The sequence below is a fragment of the Chiloscyllium plagiosum genome, chromosome 1 (genome assembly GCF_004010195.1).
Source record: "Chiloscyllium plagiosum isolate BGI_BamShark_2017 chromosome 1, ASM401019v2, whole genome shotgun sequence".
Taxonomy (NCBI): domain Eukaryota; kingdom Metazoa; phylum Chordata; class Chondrichthyes; order Orectolobiformes; family Hemiscylliidae; genus Chiloscyllium; species Chiloscyllium plagiosum.
In genome coordinates this window covers 31,081,899-31,104,928 of record NC_057710.1, presented here as the reverse complement: position 1 = coordinate 31,104,928, position 23,030 = coordinate 31,081,899, and the positions used below count along the sequence as shown (strand labels likewise).

Below are 23,030 nucleotides of genomic sequence, written 5' to 3'. Positions count from 1 at the left end.
CACTCCGGCCTATCAACCTCACCTTGACCTCCTTCCACCTATCGCATTTCCAACGCTCTCCCCCCACCAAGTCCTTCCTCCCTACCTTTTATCTTAGCCATTCTTGGCACATTTTCCTCATTCCTGAAGAAGGGCTCATGCCCGAAACGTCGATTCTCCTGCTCCTTGGATGCTGCCTGACCTGCCGCGCTTTTCCAGCAACACATTTTTGTCACTTTTTCTCCTACTAGATGTGTTTAGGTTACCAGAGCGGATGAGTAGGACCAAAGGGTCTATTTCCGTGCTGTACAACTCTATGACTGGACGATGCCATTAAACTTCAATATTGTGGAGTGACTCCCCCATTCCCTACCATCATCATCACCACCACCACCTCCATTGTTCTGCTACCTCTAGTAGATCTGTCCTGCTAGTAGGACAGAACATATCAGAGGATGGAGATGATGGTGTCTGGAACATAGTAAGGTATGATTCCATGTTTGTAATGTTGCTTGATTTGTCTATAGGTTAGCTCTCCTAATCTCAGCACAACATCCAGATGTTCAGAACTTTGCAGATATGATGTGGCTGGGATTTCTGGTGTCTACACTGATGCCGTGTGATCTGTCCTGTTTCATTCCTTGGTTTAGATTTTGTAGTGACTTTACCACAACTGACAAGGCCATTTCAGAGAAACTTTAAAAGTTGTCAACATTGCTGAGGTCTGCAGTCCTAAATAGGCCAGAGCAGGTGTGAATACTGGGCAAAGATGGCAGATTTCCTTCACTAAAGGTGACAGGATGGGTTTGTACAACAATTGACACTGACACTGATACTGTCTTTAATATTGGAAATTCCAGTGACAGTCTTGCTTAACTGTGTACCTCTAACATTGGTATACTTTGAAACATCCTATCACTGGGTAATAGTAGAGTAGTACACTGGTTCCAGGATTTGTTTAAGGCCCAGCCACAAGGCCCACAATGTGATAAATGAGAGAATGTAAACTGAAACTTATAAGATTCTGGGGTCTTGACAGGGTAGATGCTGAGAGGATATTTCCCCTCAAGGAGAAATCTAGAACAAGCAGACTTTATTTAAAAATAGAGGGTCTTCCTTTTAAAATAAGAGATTAGGAGAATCGTTCATTAGAGGGAGATGATTGCTGGTTTTCACCTGAGGATCACCAGGTCTCTAGTGAGGGAAGAGTTTTAGAAGGAGAGTCCTTCATGGTAATGTCAGCCAGTGTGGAAATTGAGGTAAAAACAAGGGCTGCAGATGCTGAAAACCAGAGTCGAGATTAGAATGGTGCTGGAAAAGCACAGCAGGTCAGGCAGCATCCGAGGAGCTTGGGAATTGAACCCACCCTGTTCACATCATGCTGTATTGCAAACCAGCTGTCAACCAATTGAACTAACTGACCTCCATAGCAATATATTTGTTTGTATGATTTTGTTCTACACTGTTTTTATCCTGGATGTGAAGAAACATTGGTGTGGATCTGAGAATCAATGCATGCCTTTGTACCTGGATCAAAACCTTAGCATGCCCTTTCTAACAAATTTATGGGTGCAGTACCACCACAAAGAATGTAATAATTCAAGAGGAAGGCCTAGCAGCACATTTTTTCAGTACGTGGACAAGCAATAAATACAGCCTTTTTAGTATTACTCCTCTACCTAGAGCAAATAAGAAGTAGATCTGCCAATCTGAGTGCTTTTTTGTTCCTTTCCCTATTTTATGTTGACAGATTATATTTGTTAATAGAGAATGGCAACACGACGAGCATTAAAGGCTGTCCTAGTAGATCTCAGTGGAACATTACACATTGAAGATACAGCCATATCTGGTGCACAGGAAGCACTACAGAAGTAAGTTTGCCCCCACTTACTTTCGTTACCTTTTTCTTACCTTCCCTTCCAGATCCACATTCCAGTGAAGATCTCGACCCACAGGAGGGGTCCCTGGCTTCCGCAATCTGTCAAATAAACACTAGCAATTCTCGTTCTGCAAGATTTCACACTTTATTATCACTGTCGGGCTCAGGTTGTCCAGCAGCACAGACGTTAAACACTTTTCCATGTTCCTTGGAGAAACTGTGCAAATGGCTTAAAAGAAATTCAATTTTTATAACTGTTTTTGAAAAATAGTACAGCCTTAATTACAGAGTAAATCCAATAAAATTTAATAAAATGACATTATTGGCTTAACACATGTCTATGATATTTCCTGGGAACTAACTTTGCACATTTTATCTTTTGGCACCAGTGTCTCCAAGGTTAGCTAGGATGGTTAGTAATGTCCTATCTAGCTTAGTTAATTCCATACTGTGAAGGAAGCATTGTCTGCTCATGTTTGGTTCAGCTAGTTCAGGAATGCAGCTTTTAGCAGGGTAAAAAGCCATTTTAAACAGAATTGTCAATTTTCAGCCTAGAAACTATTTTGTTATGTTACTTTATATTACTACATTAAGAAGCCATTTTGCTGTTAGTAAGGGCATGTATTAATTGGTTGCTCCTGACAACAGCCTAAATCCAGAGTTTAGATTCTCACCAGTATTTTTTTATTTGAGTTTTTGTTTTGGCGTTGGGCCCTTCAGGGACAATGGATGCGTGTAGGCCAGCATGTTCAGGGCCATCTGGTTTGAGAGTTACCCAATCTGGTAAAGTGGTGCTCAGGTTCAGAGGAAGGGAGGGATCACAGACAGTGCTAAAATAGGCATTGACCCCTTTGCACTTTATTATGGAATCATGAGATTTGGGTGTCACTAGCTCGACATTATTTATTGCCATTCCAAACTGTCCTTGAGAAAATGTAGGTGAGATGTTTTCATCATCTGTTGCTGTCCATGTGGTGTTGGCGCTGTTAAGAGAGGGGAGTTCCAGCACATTGACCCAGCCACAGTCAGGGTGCTGTGTGGTTTAAAGAGGAACATCTACATGGTAGAGGTGGCAGGTTTCAAAGATTCTATTTGGGGGCTGTGAAAAGTTGTGCTGCTTTGATCTGTGTAGTGATGAGCCTTTGAAGTGTACCTAGAGCACCAATCATCCAGGTAAGGGGAGAATATTCTATCATTTTCCTAACTTGTGGCTGGGAGACAATAACCAAGCTTTTGAGAGTCAGGAGGTGATTTACCTGCCACAGAATTCCCAGTTTGTGACCTGATATTGCAACCACAATTTTGATATCCTGGTCCAGTTCACTTTCCAGTGAAATTGCTTAGCACTAATATAGCGCACACATAATTTTCCATTTATTAACCCAAACCTGGGTATTGTCCAACGCTTGCTGTTTATGGGCAGGGACTGCTTCAATATCTGAAGGGTCAGGAATGGTGCTGAAAAATTGCCTGATGAAAATGTTACAACTTTGTGTCTATGTACATGTTGAAACATAGTCATAGAAATGTACAGCATGGAAACAGACCCTTCAGTCCAACTCATCCATGCCAACCAAATATCCCAACCTAATCTAGTCCCATTTGCCAGTATTTGGCCCGTATCCCTCTAAACCCTTCCTATTCATGTACCTATCCAGATGCCTTTTGAATGTTGCAATTGTACCAGCCTCCACCACTTCCTCTGGCAGCTCATTCCATACATGCATCACCCTCTGCGTGAAAAAGTTGCCCCTTAGGTCTCTTTTATATCTTTACCCTCTCAGTCTAAACCTATGCCCTCTAGTTCTGGACTCCCCCATCCCAGGGAAAATACTTTGTCTATTTATGCTTTCCATGTCCCTCATGATTTCATAAACCTCTACAAGTCACCCTGCAGCCTCCAACGCTCCAGGGAAAATAGCCCCAGCCTGTTCAGCCTCCCCTATAACTCAAATCCTCCAACCCTGGCAAGATACATGTAAATCTTTTCTGAACCCTTTCAAATGTCATAACATCCTTTCGATAGGAAGGAGACCAAAATCGCATGCAATATTCCAAAAGTGGCCTAACTAATGTGCTGTACAGCTGCAACATGACCTCCCAACCTCTATGCTCAATGCTCTGACCAATAAAGGAAAGCATACCAAAAGCCTTCGTCACTATACTATCTACCTGCGACTCCACTTTCAAGGAGCTATGAACCTGCACCCCAAGGTCTCTTTGTTCAGTAACACTCCCTAGGACCTTACCATTAAATGTGTGGTCCTGCTAAGATTTGCTTTCTCAAAATGTAGCACCCCGCATTTATCAAAATTAAACTCCATCTGCTACTCCTCAGCCCATTGGCCCATCTGATGAAGACCCTGTTGTAATCTGAGGTAACCTTCTTTGCTGTCCACTACACCTCCAGTTTTGGGATCATCTGCAGACTTACTAACTATACCTCCTGTGTTCACATCCAAATTACGAAAGGTAGTGGACCCACTACCAATCCTTGTGCCACTCCACTGGTCACAGACCTCCAGTCTGAAAAACAACCCTCCCCCACCACCATCTGTCTTCTACCTTTGAGCTAGTTCTGTATCCAAATGGCTATTTCTCCCTGTATTCCATGAGATCTAACCTTGCTAATCAGTCTCTCATGGGGAACCTTGTCAAACCCCTTACTGAAGTTCATATAGATCATGTCCAGTGCTCTGGCCTCATCAATCCTCTTTGTTACTTTTTCAAAAAACTCAAATCAAGTTTGTGAGACACTTGTGATTTCCCATGTGCAAAGCCATGTTGATGATCCCTAATCAGTCCTTGCCTTTCCAAATACATGTACATACTGTCCCTCAGGATTTCCGTTTGATATGCGTTTGAAGACATCCAGCTCTGTAATATGGACATTTTTCAAGATGCCACCATCTATTTCCCCACATTCTATATCTTCCATGTCCTTCTCCAACATAAACACTGATGCAAAATACTTGTTTAGTACCTCCCCCATTTTCTGCGGCTCCACACAAAGGCCGCCTTGCTGATCTTTGAGGGGCCCTATTCTCTCCCTAGTTACCCTTTTGTTCTTAATGTATTTGTAAAAGCCCTTTGGATTCTCCTTAACCCTATTTGCAAAAGCTATCTCATGTCCCCTTTTTGCCCTCCTGATTTCCCTCTTAAGTATACTCCTACTCCCTTTATACACTTCTAAGGATTCACTTGATCTCTCCTGTCTATACCTGACATATGTTTCCTTCTTTTTCTTAACCAAACCCTCAATTTCTCCAGTCATCCAGCAATCCCTACACCTACCAGCCTTTCACCCTAACAGGAATATACTTTCTCTGGTCTCTCTTTATCTCATTTCTGAAGGCTTCCCATTTTCCAGCCAACCCTTTTACCTGTGAACGTCTGCCCCCATTCATCCTTTGAAAGTTCTTGCCTAATACCATCTAAATTGGCCTTCCTCCCTATTAGAACTTCAACATTTAGATCTGGTCTATCCTTTTCCATCGTTATTTTAAAACTAATAGAATTATGGTCGCTGGCCTCAAAGTGCTCCCCCACTGAAACCTCAGTCACCTGCCCTGCCTTATTTCCCAAGAGTAGGTCAAGTTTTGCACTTTCTCTAGTGGGTACCATCCACATACTGACTCAGAAACTTGTCTTGTACGCACTTAACAAATCCCTCCCATCTAAACCCTTAACACTATGGCAGTCCCAGTCTATGTTTGGAAAGTTAAAATCCCCTACCATAACCACCCTATTATTCTTACAGATAACTGAAATCTCCTTACAAATTTGTTTCTCAATTTCCCGGCTGACTATGGGTCTGTAATGCAATCCCAGTAAGGTGATCATCCCTTTCTTATTTGTCAGTTGCACCCAAATAACTCCCCTTGATGTATTTCCAGGAATATCCTCCCTAACTACAGCTGTAATGCTATCCCTTATCAACTCCCACCCCCCCTCCTCCCCCAAACCCCCAACTTCTCTCTTGCCTCCCTTTCTATCCTTCTTATAGCATTTGTATCCTGGAACATTAAACTGCCAGCTCTGTCCATACCTGAGCCATGTTTCTGTAATTGCTGTGATATCCCAGTCCCATGTTCCCAACCATGTTGAGTTCATCTGCCTTCCCTGTTCAGCCGCTTGCATTGAACTAAATGCAATTTAATTTATCAGTCCTACTTTGTTCTCTGCTTTGTTCCTGCCTGCCCTGACTGTTTGACTCACTTCTTTTCTCATATGTTAACTATGATTTCACCAGTCTGTGAAAGTTATGTTTGGGGTGATGGCTTTTCATGCGTAGAAGTGGTTGTTGCTTATTTTTTTGAAAATAAGTATTAACTTGTGCCTATTACCTTATACAAATTTTAATTAAGTGATGTTAATGCTTTTCTTGTTGTGACTTTAAGATTAATGGAAAGTTGGTTATTATTGTGGGTATTTATAAATTATTTTAACTTGCTTCTGTGCTGGTCCAAGTACTTCATGTATCAACAGAATTCCAGACGATCTTGTTAGTGTATGATCACGTCAGCTAATAAATGAATTCGTAAGAACAAAAAAGCTGTCCCTAAAAGTCAAAAAAATAATTTTCAACCAAGTCTCAAGGGGAATGCTTGAAAAAGAATAATTTAATTTAATGCCAGCTTGGGACTTGAAATAAGATGGATCATCCACATGGGCACTTAGGCCGAGGATAGTTGCAAATATGCCAGCTTTACCTTTTGCAGTTCTGTACTTTACTGACCAAGTTGTCATGGTGTCACCGAGCTGCTTTTGGCGATGAACTTTGAAGTCTTCCACCCTGAGTTCATCCTATGCCCTTGTCTGTTTTGTGCCTAGACTCTGGACAAATGTGCTGATACCTTTATTAATATGATAGCATATTTATAGAACAGAATGTGTATGCAACTTCCTTTTTGCTACTAGGCATCTCTCTTCAATTTATAAAGCTTGTATAGTATCAACAGATTTTTATGCTTAGTTGTGGTTAACAATTTCTTTGATTGGAAAAAATCTTCAGTGAAGTCTTAAAATTTCATTGATTTCTGAAATAAATTGTCAAAAATAACTGGTGGATGTTTCTATATGTTTGGATTTAACTTTGGTTATAGTTTCTAATGACATTTCAAAGATAACCTCTACATTTGTGCAATTATTTTTTTAAGAAAGAAGCTGTTTTATGCAATGAGCTGAGAAAGAAGCTAGCATTGACTTCAGTAATTTACATAGGTTGCGCAGTGCTCCTGTAGCTGTGAGGTTTGTGACTAACACCACCAAGGAGTGTAAACGAACACTGTTTGAACGACTACAGAAGCTCAACTTTGACATCCACGAGGAAGAGATCTTCACATCTCTAACGGCAGCCAGAAATCTTGTTGAGCAAGAGCAGATCAGACCGTTACTCTTGGTGGATGATAGTGCACTTGAAGACTTTGAAGGTATGCTGACTCTGAATGGCTTTGAATGGGATGGTACAGAGGGATAAGACTTGTCAAAGATCCAAACAACTACTGCACTGCAGAAGGAGGCTATTCAGCCATCATGTCTACTGGCTGTCCAAGTCAGCCTGATGACTTAGTGCCATTCTGCTGCCTTTGCATCATATCTTTGCATATTGTTTCTATTTAAATAATTATCCCTTTTAAATGCCTCAATTGAACCTGCCGTCTCCCACTTTTCTAGGCAGTGCATTTCATACTCCTAATATGATATTGATCAAATGCAGACAAACGAGACCAGTTTAAATTGTGTACGCTGGGCTTGTTTCCATGCTATAGATCTCCTATAACTACTCACTGTGTGAAAATGTTTCTTCTCACAGTCCATTTATTTCTTTTGCAAATCGCTTTAAATTTGTGCATTCTCGTTTTTGATCCTTTTAGAAATGGGAACAGTTTTTCCCTCTTTGCTCATGATTTTGAATACTTCTATAAAATTTCCTCTTAGCCACCTTACCTGTGAAGATAAGAGTCCCATCCTGTCGATCCTCCTATATCTGAAGTTTCTCATCCCTGGAAACACTTCTGCATTCTCTCCAATGTGTTCACATCTGACCTACAATATAGCACCCAGAACTGTACACCGTACTGCAGGTAGGGTTTAACAACCATCTTAGACAAGTTCAGCATCAACGCCTTGCTATTTTGCTCTATACCCCATCAAGTAAAGCCTCGGATGGTGTATGTTTCATTAATTGCACACTCTCTCTCTGCCTGTCATACAGCTTCAATGAGCTATGCACAAATACATAAATCCCACTGCTCTTGTACCCTTTGAAATTGTTATATTGTCTCTAGATGTTCTTCCTGCCAAAATGCATCACCTCGTGCTTTGCCACCTCTTTGATAACTCCCTTACCTTATCTGTGTCCTTTTGAGATTTGCACTGTCCTTCTCACTGTTTTCAATATATCCAGGTTTTGTAACATCCATAAAGTGTCCCCTTACTAACCGTTGAGGAACCCTACTACAAACCTTCATCTAGCCTGAAAAATATCCATTGAGCTGAATTCTCTTCCTTATTACTCAACCAATTTGTAACAATGTTGCTACTGTCACTATTATTCCAACTTTTTTGTGTAAAACAATTGAGTAAAGTATAAAATACTTTCTGCAAGTCCATATATACCATATCAACAATATTACCATCAGCAACCCTTGTTACCTCTTCAAAATGTCCAGCAAGTTAGTTAAACACCATTTCACCTTTGGAAATGTGTGCTGACTCTTCCAAATCAACCCATCTTTATCCACGTGACTACTAATTATTTCCCAAATGATTGTTTCCAGAAGCTTTCCAATAACTGAAGTTAAACTGACTCTCTGGAGTTATCCTTGCAACTATTTTGTAAACAAGGCTGTCAGGTTTGCAGTTCTCAAGTTTTCTGGCACTTTCCTTGCAGCTAGGGAAGATTGAAAGATTATGGCCAGTGCCTCAGCAATTTCCGCACACCTTTCCTTCAACATCCTTTAATGCATCTCATCTGATCCCAATGCCTCATTAGCTTTAAGTACCAAAACTCTATCTGACACTTCATCTTTATCAACTTTTGTCCTTGTAATTTAAAATTCGCTATTATGATGTTGGTATGAAGGCTAGCTATCACCCTGAATCAGATGTTTGAATTTGCTCAAAAAAAATAAGTTGTCAGGCTGCTCACTTTCAGATTAGACTAAACTGAGATCCTTTTTGCTTGCTGAAGTGGGTGGAAAAGATCTTGTGGCACAGTTTGAAGAACAGCAGGGAGCTATTCCAGTGCCCCTGAAAGCCATTTCAATTCAAAAATAAACCAATAGAAACAGATGAATTGGTCACTTATCTTGTTGATTGTGAAACAATGCACAAATTGACTGCCACATTTGTTTGCCATAACAATATCAACTATGCATTAATATTGTTTGGTTGTGATGCACTTTGGTACATTCTAAGGACGTGAGGTAATTTGCATCCGACCCAGGATTGAATAAGATATGAAGCTTACAGAGCAATGGAAGTTTATCTAACTGCATGTGAATAGGTGGAGCAACCAGAAATTTGGAGGAAATAAAATCTGTTGAAATAAAATCAAATAATGTTTGAGAACTTCTCTTTTAATTAACAAAAAATAATCAAGAATTGTCTCTTCTTGGAGCACTTTCTATCGAGTTCAAAAAGTTAATCAAAATGTTTATTTTTCAGGAATAGACACAAGTGATCCTAATGCTGTGGTTATTGGATTAGCTCCACAGCACTTCAATTACACTACATTGAACAAGGCATTCAGGTAAGAGTAAAAGTTAAAATAATGGAGAGGCCCATGCCTCTGAGTCAGGAAACCTGGGTCCAAGTCCCAACTGCTCCAAAAGTGTGTAATAACATCACTCAACAGGTTGATTAGAATGTATATGATAGTGAAATAATATTGTTATGTTGGATGGAAATAGCCTCGTGACACTCACTGTCTCAGCTTGCAAGTGAGGAATGTATGAGGTTACTGAGGGAGCCTGTTGTACCATAGCTGAGAAACTCAGCACCTCCAAGGGAAAGGGAGGAACTTTTTGGAATTGACCTGGAGTTATCTTCATTTTCAGGTGTAAGCACAAAAACAGGCATCGTCATGGCAAGTAATCTTTGAATAATAAATTTTTTTAACATTAAAAAAAACTGGCAGGAGATAAATTGCCTACCCTGTTTTTAAAAAAACATTAGATAGATATCAGGAGAAACAACAGCTCAGCGGCTATCCTTCAAGTCCTCTAAGAATGTGATCACAGCTTATTTACTGTTCTATATTAAAGTGCGTAACTATAATTTATCTACCAATCCAATCACTTAACTAGTCTACATCCTTTTGCACCTCTTTGCATCTTCCTCATTGCTAACTGACATTCCTAGGTTTGTATCATCAGGAATATGAAAACAGATATGTTTGCATTCAGTCCTTCATTGAAGTAATTGTTATTAGGTAATAAACTGCTGTGGGCTTAGCAATGATCCTTGAGCCATTCTGTTAATTGTACCTTGCATGTAAAATATGACAGGATTGTACCTAATCTCTGTTTTCTGTTATCCAATCCACATCTGGTACTAATATATGACCATCAATCCTGATTATATAATCTGCCATCTTCTCGCTTGCCTTGCCTTGTTTCCAAAAAGTATGTCTCCCTATTTAACAGAGTTTCCCCCTCCCCCCCCCCCCCCCCCAACTTTGCTGTGTGAATATCATTCTTGATTATTCTTTTCTTCGTGGTTTTTTTTTCAACTAATTTTGCTTCTTTCTTATTTTATCCTTTATCTTAAGACAACCTGGGTCCGGCTACCTTAGCAACCAAAAGTACAGTTGGACAGGCTGCTACAAATGATCCCTATAGCTAAAGATTGCAAGATACATCTCTTCTTCCTCTCTGGAGGTCAATATGACAGTCAGCATTCCCCCCCCCCCCCCCCCCCCACAGTCCAAAGATGTGCAGGTTGGATGGGTTGGTCATGCTAAATTGTCCATCATGTCGAGGGATGTACAGGCTAGTTGGATAGACCAAGGCAAAATGCAGGATTACGGAGATAGGGTAGTGGGGTGGCTCTTCGGAAGGTCAGTGTGGATTTGATGAGCCGAATGGCCTACTTCCATACTTTAGGGATTCTATGTCGAGAGTTCTAAAATGGAAAAATGCAGAAGATTCAAACAACTTCAGAGTTCCAATAGTTGATAGATATCAACTGCAAAGGATGAAGGTACCTAGACTTCTGTGAATTATTTAACAATTTTACAACTTTGTTAAACTATTCGAAGATCAAGGTTCTGTGTAGGTGGAATTAAGATTTGGTACAGCCTTGACTACATGGAAGAGCTAATCAGACAGAATTTACCAGATACAATATCTTGCCTACCAAACCCAAGTAGGCAAGGCTGTTGACAGCATTTTTTTGTCTGCTTGTAAAGAAGTGATATTTACACATCAAAGATAGACACATGAGAAAATTATATTCTTTAATCAACCATGACAGAAAAACAAAAAATATTCCAAATTAAAAGGAAAACTGCTGAAACTATGAAATAAGATGGAAAAATAGTAACCAAAAAATCTGCCTTTCTGAGGAAGGGTTACTAGACCTAAAACATTAACTCTGATTTCTCCCCACAGATGCTGTTGGACCTGCTGAGCTTTCCCAGCAATTTCTGTTTTTGTTTATGATTTTCAGCATCCACAGTTCTTTTGGTTTTTATTTGGTATTTAACTCATTGGTACATCACTGCCAAGCATGCCCACCTTTAAGAAGTTCTGGACCACTCTCTGACAGGATTTATATTCTAATCCTTTTTGCTGTCCATGCTCATTAATTTCAATGTTGCTCCTCATGTTTGACCAGGTATTTGCTAAAACCTGTTCCCACAACCACACCACATTCTTCAGTGACTGCCTCTGGCTCAGACTCACCCCATGTGGATTTCAACACGCGCTTCATCCTTAGTGCTTTGAATCCACCCAGGATTCTCGTGATGTTCTAAGTTCTACAGACAGCTGTTCTCACTGCACCCTGAGATATACACTCAATGCTATGTTTCATCATGTGCACACTCTTGAGATCTCTCTCCAACAGCATCATCATGCTGGCTCAGGGCTGCACCACTCCCCGGTTCCACTTCATCCGCTGGTTCAGTCCGTGTGCTAACAAGAAACTTTTTCTTTTCCTTTCAGACATCAAGGCACACAAGATGCAATACCTCAGAGATACCTACACCCCTCTGAAAACTTTCCTCCCTTTCCCTCTGACTTCATCCCCTCCCTGAACCCTACCTCCTTACTGTCCCTCCTGACGTTCTGCTCTCCGATGCTAAATGTTCTGCACTCTGCAAAGGTCTCAGTTTTATCCCTCTGTCCCCACCTTAATGAATTTTGGGCACAACGTAAAATTAAACTCTTCTTCTGTCGCCTTCAATGCCCATTTCTTTGGACAAGAGTCCTCTCCCTGTCCCTCAGACCCCTTCACTCACCTCCAACACTACCAGTTCTGTGAACAGCTAACCCGAGAATGCAACTTTAAAAAAAAGGGTTTTGTGATTTACACACGAAAGAAGTGAAACTATCACTGTATTCTAACAGATGAAAGGCTTAACAGACAATCAATTCTTCAATGTATAATTTCAGTTACATCACACTGCAGATTTTTGCTATAAATTCTGTGTTACGATTGAGCCCTCCACAATCACCTGATGAAGGAGCGTCGCTCCGAAAGCTAGTGTGCTTCCAATTAAACCTGTTGGACTATAACCTGGTGTTGTGATTTTTAGTTCTGAGGAAGGGTCACTCAACCCAAAATGTTAAGTCTGATTTCTCTCCCATGAAAAACAGTAAACTGTTTAGCATTTCCAAACTGCATTTGAAAGTATCTGGTGGTGAACCATCTTGGATGTGAACTTATTTCAGTACTAGGACAGTTAATCTGGAAAATGACTAAAAATTGGAACAGAAAGAAAGACTTGCATTTATATACCGTTTTTCTAGACTTTGGAAATCTCCAAGTTTATTACAGCAATTAACTACCTAAAGTACTCACTATTCAGAAAATACAGCAGTCAATTGCTTCCATAAATAACAATGTGATAGTGATAATTACTTTTCTTGGTAATGCTGGGTGAAGGATGAATTTGGTACTTTCATATGAGATCTAACCGGAAGATAAACGTTTTATGTGCTCACGTAATTGAATTGAATTTATTGTCACGTGTACCGAGGCACAGTGAAAAGTTTTGTCTTGCAAGCAATACAGGTAGATCACAGAGTTAAGTAGTATAGACAGTAGATAATAGGTAAACAGCAGCAAAAACAAACACATAGGTACAGGCAAATGCTAAGCGTTTGTGAGTCCATTCAGTATTCTAACAATAGTAGGGTAGAAACTGTTTCAAAACCAGCTGGTGTGTGCATTCAGGCTTCTGTACCTTCTCCCCGATGGTAGAGGTTGTAGAAAAACATTGCCAGGGTGGGATGGATCTTTGAGAATGCTGGTGGCCTTTCCTTGACAGTGGGCCTGGTAGACTGATTCTATAGATGGGAGGTTGGCCTTTGTGATTGTCCAGGCCGAGTTCACCACTCTCTATAACTGTCTCTGATCTTGAATGGTGCAGTTGCCATACCAGGTATTGATACATGCAGACAATGCTCTCGATGGTGCACCTATAAAAGTTGGTAAGGGTATTCGTTGTCTTGCCAAATTTCCTCAGCTGCCTGAGGAAAAAGAGACATCGTTGGGCCTTTGTAACCAGTGCGTCCACATGGAGTCCAAGAAAGCTTGTTGTTGATGACCATTGCCAGGAGCTTGACACTGTCCACTCGTTCCACCTCTGTGCTGTTAATGTGTAGAGGGGCATGAGTAACATCCCACCAAGACTCAATAATGAGTTCCTTGGTTTTGCTGGTATTGAGACCTAGATTATTCTCAGTGCACCATTTTTCTAGGTCTTCCACCTCCCATCTGTAGTCTGTTTCGTTGCCATCTGAGATTCGACCGACTATGATGGTGTCATCAGCGAACTTGTAAATGGCATTAGTCTAGTATTTGGTGATGCTGTCATGGGCATACAGTGAGTACAGTAGGGGGCTGAGTATGCACCTCTGGGGGGCTCCAGTGTTGAGTGTTAGTGAGGATGAAATATTTTCCCAATCTTCTCTAATTGTAGCCTGTGGATCAGGAAACTGAGAATCCAGTTGTAGAGAGTGGGGCTTAGTCTGAGATCATTAAGTTTAGTAATCAGTCTTGAGGGGAAAATAGTATTGAAGGCTGAACTGTAGTCAATGAGTAGGATTCTTACATAGCTGTTCTTGGTGTCAAGATGTTCTAGGGAGGAGTGAAAGACAAGTGATATGGCATCTGACGTGGATCTATTGGGTCAAGAGTAGTGGGGAGGCTGGAGTTGATTAATGCCATGACCAGCCTTTCAAAGCACTTCGTGACCACCGAAGTTGGGGCCACTGGGCGGTAGTCATTGAGACATGCTGCATGAGCCTTCTTAGCCACAGGGATGATGTTGGCTCTCTTGAAATAGGCAGGGACAGTGGCCTGCTGCAGGGAGAGGTTGAAGATGTCCAAGAAGACCTCTGCCAGTTGATCTGCGCATGCTCTGAGTGCGCAGTCTGTTACCCTGTCTGGTCCCATCGCTTTCCTTGGATTCACACGAAGGAAAACTGATCATACCTCTGATGCAATGACTGTTGAGATAAATTCGTCAGGATTTGTCGGAATAGGTGTTATCTCTCTGCCGAAATTCTGCTCAAAGTGAACATAAAAGGCGTTGAGACGATCTGGGAGGGATGTGTCATTGCTATTTTGCACTGTCTCTTTTTAGAACCTGGGATGTCATTCAGTCCTTGCCATAGTCATCGGATGTTTGTCTGGCTTTCTAGTTTAGATCAGTATTGATCCTTGACTGTCTTAATGGCTCTGCGAAGGTCATACTTAGATTCCTTAATTTGAGTATGTCTCCTGATCTGAAGGCCTCACGCCTGGTTTTGAGCAGGTTCTGCATGTGCTGATTCATCCAGGGTTTCCTGTTGGGGAACATCCCGGATTGACTTCCTCGGTATGCAGTCCTCCACACACTTGCTGATAAAGTCTGTGGTGGTGATGGCGTAGTTGTCCAAGGTTCATGCAGACTGTTTGAACACGGCCCAATCAGCTGATTCCAGACAGCACCGGAGTTGATCTTCTGTCTCCTCCGACCAGCACTGGACATGTATCCGTGAGGGGTGTCTCCTGCTTGAGCTTTCACCTGTAAGCCGGGAGAAGAAGCACGGCATTATAATCAGAGTTCCTGAAATGAGGACGGGGGATGGAGTGGTAGGGATCCTTCACAGTGGTGTAGCAGTGGTCTAAAATGTTCGGGCCCCTAGTGGGGCAGATAATGTCCTGGTGGTACTTGGGCAACACCTTCCTTAGATTGGCTTGATTGAAGTCGCCAGTTACAATAAACAGGGCCTCGGGGTGTTCTGTCTCCAGGGTATTAGTGGTGGAGTACAGCACATCCAGAGCTTCCTCAACCTTTGCTTGTGGTGGTATACAAAGTGACGTATCAGTGTTGCTGCTGACCAGTACCTTAGTGTTTTACAAAGCTGAGCTGAATGCAGTTTGTCTAATGGACTTGGCTTTATAGGCAGAAAGGGTTATGGAAGGTTTTGAGTTCTTGGAAAAATATATTTTCAGAGTAATTTCACTTGTCTTGAACTGGTAACTTAACAATGGGGCCTAAATTCTGGAATTACTTCTGTAAACCTCTCCACTTCTCTACTTTTCTCACCTCCTTTCTGTGAAGCATTTTGGAATGTTTTAATATACTGTATTAAGAGTGTGATCATAAATGTGTTTAAATGAATCAATTGCTTCCTAATTCTTGTAGTGTTGAAAAGGGAAGGGGGAAGTCTTGATTCTTAGTTATGGACAACAATAATAATTTTGCAGATACACCTTAAATGTATTATGCAGAGTATCTTAATGAGTTGAGGGCCAGACGTGGCTTGCTTCTACTCCAGAGTTTAATAACATGTTGAAATATTCTCTAGGTTCACACAAAAAAAAACAACCCTGGCAGGGTACTGTACCCATAGAACTATGTTTACAGAAAAGGACAATGAAAATCTTTTTTTTTTCTCTACATACAATTACTCCTCATATAAACTTGGTCTATGTCTGTCTTCTCTTATCTGGTCTTTCACCTAGGTTAATTTTAGATGGTGCTCCTCTAATTGCTATACACAAGGCAAGGTACTACAAAAAACTGGATGGCTTATCACTTGGGCCAGGACCTTTTATCACTGGGCTGGAATATGCAACAGATGTCAAGGCCACAGTAGTAGGAAAACCAGAGAAACCATTCTTCCTTGAGGCTCTCCGAAGCATTGGATGCCAACCAGAAGAGGCAGTTATGATTGGTGATGTATGTACTGAGCTTGTCAACTGACTGAATTTGTCAACTGAACTTGCCCTTCTTTCACTCCTTCCTTTCCATTTTTTTTAAAAATTCAGTATTTGGCTTTAGCTCTCCTTCTGTTTGGTCTCCTTTGGCCTTAAAAGGAAACAGTAAAGACCAATGGCATAGCTAATGTACTGTTAATATTGCCTTCTATTGGTTCATTTTTTTTGGAGGTTAGAATCTGCTGGTACTTTCAGATTCAGAATGAATTTATAGCACAGTCTGTTACGAGTTGGTCAGGTGGTCACTCCTATCACATGTAAGGACTTCATTTGTTTCACAATTTTTAGCAATTCTTTGTGTTCTTGCAGTATCCTTATTAGGTAAGTGGAACATCTTTGACATTGAGTCTGGGCAGCCATGCTCTGGTCAGACAGAGTAATATTTCCTAGAAATTTGTTTCAATCCTAGAAATTTGTTTCAATCCTAGATACAGAAAGAATATCACTCATCATTACACCTGCCTCGGTTCTCCAGAATTGAGTGGTACTTGGGATGGGGGTCTCTAAGCGAAGTGTCACAGTACTTGGTCTGATTTGTTGGTTTTTTTGCATTTCGATTACATTTGACTCTAGCTGTTATGGTTTGTTTTATGGATACCAGTTTACAGTGATGTTGGGATTGCTGAAATCTGCCTTTTTAGAATGAATTAGTGAGTTTTTAAGTATTTTACACTCACTAATTTCCTCAAGTTCAGTGGCTGAGCCACTATTCTGTTGAATTGGAAATGTGTCTTTTCCTGTCCATAATAAATGCAGCAAGCCCAGTGGTCCGACAGAATACTTGACATGATTTTTAGTTTACCATATACAGAGATATCTCCTCACCTGCTGAGCTCTGCCAGTTGTTAAGGCTATAAATCACTGCCTTGAATTTGGTTTTTGTAAATTAAGTCAAACAAATGGTAGAAAAAAATTAGTTTGCATTAACTGTATCTCTTATAGATAACAGTAAAGTCACTTCTATGCTGGTGCTCAGTATTACGATAACCCTTAAAACACACTTATTGGTTTTGCATCACTTTTTGAAGAATAGAGGAGCTGTATAATATTTAAATTTGAGAAAGACTGCATGCAGGAAACTACAGAACAGAGAATCATAAAATCCATACAGTGTGGAAACAGCCCATTCGGCCCATTGAGTCCATACCAGACTCTCTGAAGAGCAGGGGGAGATGATTGCTTAGTGGTATTATCACTGGATTGTGAATCTAGAGATTCAGTTAATGTTCTAGGAATCTGGGTTCAAATCTCGCTGCTGCAGATGGTGAAATTTGAATTCAATAAAAAAAAGTCTGGAATTGAGACTAATGATGACCATGAATCCATTGTCTATTGTCAGAAAAATCCCATCTGGTTTATTAATTTCCTTTAGGGAAGGAAGCTGCCATCCTTCCCTCATCTAGCCTACATCAGATATCAGATATAATATGGTTAATTGTCCTCTGGGCAAATAGGAATGGGCAATAAATGCTGCCTAGCTAGCAACATCCTCATCCTGTGAAAGAATAAAGGATACCATCCAGAACTGACCCCTACCCTATAATCCTGAATTCCCCATGGCAATTTTCCTAGCCCCATTCCTGATAAAAGGCTCCTGCCACTCTCGACTCAGATCTCCAGCATCTGCAGTCCTCGCTTTCTCCTAAACTTCCTAGCCTGCACATCCCTATACACTTTGGGCAATTTAGCATGGCCAGTCCACCTAACCTGCGCATATTTGGACTGTGGGAGGAAACTGGTGCAACCCAGAGGAAACCCATGCAGACATGGGGAGAATGTGCAAACTCCACACAATCAACTGAAGGTGGAATTGAACCCAGGTCCCTGATGCTGTGAAGCAGCAATGCTAGCCATTAATCCATCCTGTCCACTCGAGGGATTTAGGAGTCCTTGTCCATGAATCTCAAAAACAAGTACATCCAACTTTAAAGGTAATAGGAAAGCAAATGGAATGCTGGCATTTATTTCAAAGGGAATAGAGTATAAAGTAAGAAAGTTTTACTAAAATTTTAACAATGCGCTAGTCAGACCACTGCTGGAACTTTGTGAACAGTTTTGGGCTTCTTTGCTGTACATCTCTATGACTCTATAAAAGATATGTTGACATTGAAGACAGTCCTGTGAAGATTCAATAGGCTGACAATAGCTATGGAGGAACTGTCTAATGAGGCAAGGTTCAGTGGTTTGGGCATTAACCAAAAAACAAAAAGAACTGTGGATACTGGAAATCCGAAACAAAAACAGTCATTACTGAAAAATCTCAACAGGTCTGGCAATATCTGTGGAAAGAAATTAGAGTTGATGTTTTGGGTCCACTGATCCCCCTTCAGAACAGAATTCTGTCTTTTGAGTAGTTTTGGGCCTGTACTCATTGAAATATAGAAGAATGAGAGGTGTCCTTATTGAAATAGGCAAGATTCTCTGGGGAATAGGCCAAGTTCACATTTAGCATCTTTCATCCTTCAGAAGATATTTTGTGTTCCATCTCTAATTAGCCTACACTTTTTTTAAACCACCCTTTTATTTTCTGCTGTTTAGGAAATTCTTTACAGTTTTTGGGAGATATACAGCTTTGTTTACAGTTTATCTCACCTTAATCTACTCTGCTTCCTTGCTTATTTCTGTTGCTTAATTTTTTTTCTGTTGCATCTTGTGTAGAAAAGGAGAAATGTTAACTTTGACTAATTTTTTTGTCTATAGGATGCTAGGGATGACGTTGGTGGAGCACAAAATGCTGGGCTGTTGGGGATTTTGGTAAAAACTGGTAAGTATGCTTATAACTATTTCCGAAACTTATAGTGAATGTTTTATTTTGCCATCGCCACCCATCCAGACTAATTCAGTAAAAAGGGGTAATACTTTGCCTTCTGAATTTTCTTTAGATGTTTACTTAGGTTAATATGTTGTCTCTTTTTTTTAAATTTATATTCTGAAATTGCTCATAAAAAGGTGAGACATTTTCACAATGATGTTATTACTTACCATCATTTTAAGAGGGATAAACCAGGAAGCAACAGTACAGTGAGTCTAACGTCTGTGAAATGGAAACCACTGGGGAAGAAAATTGCAGGAACAGAATTAATCTCCACTTGGAGAGCCAAAGTTAATCAAGATGGGTCTAGAAAAGTCCACATGGCTTTGTAAAGGGGAGATCACATCTAACAAATTTGATTGAATTTTAAGGATATGCCTAGGTGTGTAGATGATATTACAGTTGATGTACTCTACATGGGCTTCAGTAAGGCTTTTGACAAGTTCTCACCTGGCAGACAGGTTAAGAAGGTAAGACCCCACGGATCCAGGGAAATTTGGCAAATTGGATCCAAAATTGACCTAGTGGCAGGAAGCTGAAGGTAACGGTTGTTGAAGACAGGCTTCCAGCAAAAAAAAAACTATGTCTAGTGGCATACCAAAGGGGTGCTGTGATCCTTGCTGTTTGTTGTATACATTAATGATCTAGACATGACTGTAGGCAGTAATGATCAGTAAATTTACAGATTACATGAAAATTTGAGGAGGAAGGCCTTAGATTACAGGATGGTTTAAACTTTGGAGGCAGCAGGACAAGTAGATAAGGAAGTTAAGAAGGCTAATGGGATACTTGCCTTTATTAGTCAATGCATTGAATAAAAAAGCAAAGAGGTTATGATGGAGTTGTATGTTTTAGGCTATGGCTGTAGTAGTCTGTGCAGTTCTGGTTGCCACATCATAGAAAAGGTCTGATTGCACTAGAGAGAGTGCAGAGGGGATTCACCAGGATGCTGCCTGGGCTGGAATGATTCAGCTATGAAGAGACCCTAGATGACTGGGGTTGTTCTCCCGAGAGCAGAGAAGGCTCAGATGATTTGAGATACAAACTTCTGAGGTGTGTGTTTGAAAGATTCCTTAAATCTGTGCCCCGTTGGTTATTGATCTCTCTATTAAACAGGATGTTTAGAGGTAATTTGAGGAAAACATTTTTCACCCAGAGAATTGTGGGTTTCTGGAACTCGCTGTCTGAAAAGGTAATAGAGGTGGGAACCCTCAAAACACTCAGAAGGTTAAGATGAGCACTTGAAACACCTTAGCATACAACAGTATGGGTCAAGTACTGGAAAATGGGATTAGAACAAAGATTTTTCCTTGGGGTGGAGGAGTCCAGAACTAGAGGGTATAGGTTTAGAGTGAGTGGGGAAAGATATAAAAGGGACCCAAATGGCAACTTTTTAACGCAGGGGGTGGTGCATATATTGAATGAGCTGCCAGAGGAAGTGGTGGAGTCTGGGACAATTACAATGTTTTAAAGGCATCTGCGAGGAGAAAGTGAGGTCTGCAGATGCTGGAGATCAAAGTTGAAACTTTATTGCTGGAACAGCACAGCAGGTCAGGCAGCATCCAGGGAACAGGAGATTCGACGTTTCGGGCACAGGCCCTTCTTCAGGAATCTTCCTGAAGAAGGGCCTGTGCCCGAAACGTCGAATCTCCTGTTCCCTGGATGCTGCCTGACCTGCTGTGCTGTTCCAGCAATAAAGTTTCAACTTTGATCTCCAGCATCTGGATGGGTATGTGAATAGGAAGGGTTCAGACGGATATGGGCCAAATGCTGGCAAATGGGACTGGATTAATTTAGGATATCTGGTTAGCATGGATGATTTGGACCAAAGGGTCTGTTTCTGGGTTGTACATCTGACTCTATGACCAACATAGACGTAATGGGCCAATGTCCTTTTCCCTTGCTATAAAAGCTCTGTGATTTATGATATTGAACATTTTAAAAAATGTAATCATCAAATGAATTCTCTGTTGCTAGTTCATATAAGCTATTTGCAAAAACAAAAATAATTCTTTGATGTATCACCAACACTCATTTTACTGCTGCTTATTTCCTTCAGGAAAATACCAACCTGGAGATGGAGGAAAAACAAACCCTCCTCCATATTTGATATGTGATGCTTTTCCACAGGCTGTCGACCACATACTAAAGAAACTTCTGTAAAATTCATAAAATGGATAACATCCTAGGTAGGCCACGTACTACTACAGATCACCAAACAACTTCAAGTTATTTTCAAATGACAGAATATCAAAATTTCATGTGTTGAAATTCAATCAAACACAAAGCAAAATACAAAATTTTGCACAGTTGTGACAATGATGAATCAAACTGATGTTTCATGTATTTCAATACCTATGGTCCTGGAAAATTGTCAAATTAATTTTGGAAGAAGGTTGTTATTTGTCCAAGAACCACAAGCCTCTGTTCTTGTGGAGCAAATATCTATCACCTAATAGCATCTGGTATTCTTGACTGTTTCCAAAGCATAGAACTAAACCTCTAACGTGGTGCTCACTTGTCTTTGTATATCTACTTAATCTGAAATATATGGTCCCCTGTAAGACAACTGAGGTTGCGGATCCATAATTTATCTAAATATTTTTACCACCACAGACCAATCTCTTCACTTTTCTCTGGTCTGTTAGTAAGCACGTACCTGTCATGTCATAGCAACTAAAATCTTTCAAAGATTTTTGGCATAAATTCCTTTGTAAATAGACCCCAACTGACTCACTGATGTTACCTGGTATCTCATTCACTGTTATTTAAAGGTTCACATGTTTGAACAAAGTCGTATCAAGTCATCGAACATACCAGGTTCTTTTCAGTTTTCCCTTAACACATTGTTCAAGCTTGCAATGTTTATGCCTACTAATTTTATTTTCAATATGCAAGTACAGAAGCTTGCATATAATTGTACTGCACTGTTTATTAATGAATGCTGATACATATTCTCTCAATTTTCCATAATATCTTGCTTGCTTTCTTACTGCTGCTAATTTTGAATCCAATACAAATGTTGCATTGAGTCCAAGCATTTATTTAGATCAGAAATGAGAGTCAGCAGAGCACCTTTACACACCCCATTCAATTACCAGCCCATTTCGATTTGCCAAGCCATTGTCCATAATTTAACTACTTGTTGAGTTCAGATTAATGAATCTGTGTAATTGTCAAATCTGGTTGTGTCACCATTTTGGAAAATGGAAATTGGTCTAGAAATTCTGCTTTAGCAAATTCCAGCAGTTACAGCAGAATTGGAGCTCGTAGGGTTATCTACTGATGATCTTGCCAAAATGTAAAAGATTCTGGTGAAGGCAGACATGCACTAGGTACAGAAATAATCCATATGCTAAAATGAGTTGACCCATAATCCAACCAATATCCTAGTTTGCTGTGATCTGCCTATACTTGTAAAACAAATCTTTTCACTGTACTTAGCTACATGTGACAACAATAAATCAAAACAAATTAAAAACCAAAAGAACTGTGGATGCTGTAAGTCAGAAAAACAAAACAAAATTGCTAGAAAAGCTCAGCAGGTCTGGCAGCATCTGTGGAGAGAAATCAGAGTTAACATTTTTCAGTTAGACAATAGACAATAGGTGCAGGAGTAGGCCATTCAGCCCTTCGAGCCTGCACCGCCATTCAATATAATCATGGCTGATCATTCCTAATCAGTATCCTGTTCCTGCCTTATCTCCATAACCCTTGATTCCACTATCTTTGAGAGCTCTATCCAACTCCTTCTTAAATGAATCCAGAGAGTGGGCCTCCACTGGCCTCTGGGGCAGAGCATTCCACACAGCCACCACTCTCTGCAGGTAGACTGGGAGAATCAGGATGGTATTGGGCCTCAAGAAAGAGACTTTGTGGAGTGCCTCAGAGATGGATTCTTAGAGCAGCTGGTGCTGG

The 23,030-nt window shown here is 40.6% G+C and overlaps 2 protein-coding genes across 10 annotated transcripts in view; one reads left to right on the top strand and one right to left on the bottom strand.

The window, feature by feature from the left end:
• The window catches only part of katnal2 (katanin p60 subunit A-like 2), a 140,762-nt gene that overhangs the window by 27,467 nt on the left and 90,265 nt on the right, over positions 1-23,030 (bottom strand). Inside the window, exons 17-18 of one of the 5 annotated variants that reach the window (XM_043715483.1) lie at positions 19,283-19,351; positions 15,070-15,101 (exon numbers count right to left, since the gene is read on the bottom strand). The exons of 1 other annotated variant lie outside the window; for it this stretch is intronic. In XM_043715483.1, the coding sequence (XP_043571418.1) occupies positions 19,290-19,351 (62 nt within the window). In that variant the 3' untranslated portion in view covers positions 15,070-15,101; positions 19,283-19,289. Of the gene's footprint in view, positions 1-15,069; positions 15,102-19,083; positions 19,352-23,030 lie in introns of those variants that run through there. 3 more of the 5 variants (XM_043715887.1, XM_043715392.1, XM_043715975.1) reach the window with 3 other exon arrangements.
• The window catches only part of hdhd2 (haloacid dehalogenase-like hydrolase domain containing 2), a 41,297-nt gene that overhangs the window by 11,242 nt on the left and 7,025 nt on the right, over positions 1-23,030 (top strand). For 2 of the 5 annotated variants that reach the window (XM_043716311.1, XM_043716254.1), the window contains exons 2-7: positions 1,730-1,850; positions 7,082-7,290; positions 9,530-9,614; positions 16,046-16,262; positions 19,001-19,064; positions 21,172-21,301. In XM_043716311.1, the coding sequence (XP_043572246.1) occupies positions 1,750-1,850; positions 7,082-7,290; positions 9,530-9,614; positions 16,046-16,262; positions 19,001-19,064; positions 21,172-21,275 (780 nt within the window). In that variant the 5' untranslated portion in view covers positions 1,730-1,749 and the 3' untranslated portion in view covers positions 21,276-21,301. Of the gene's footprint in view, positions 1-1,729; positions 1,851-7,081; positions 7,291-9,529; positions 9,615-16,045; positions 16,263-19,000; positions 19,065-21,171; positions 21,682-23,030 lie in introns of those variants that run through there. The other 3 variants (XM_043716393.1, XM_043716197.1, XM_043716480.1) reach the window with 3 other exon arrangements.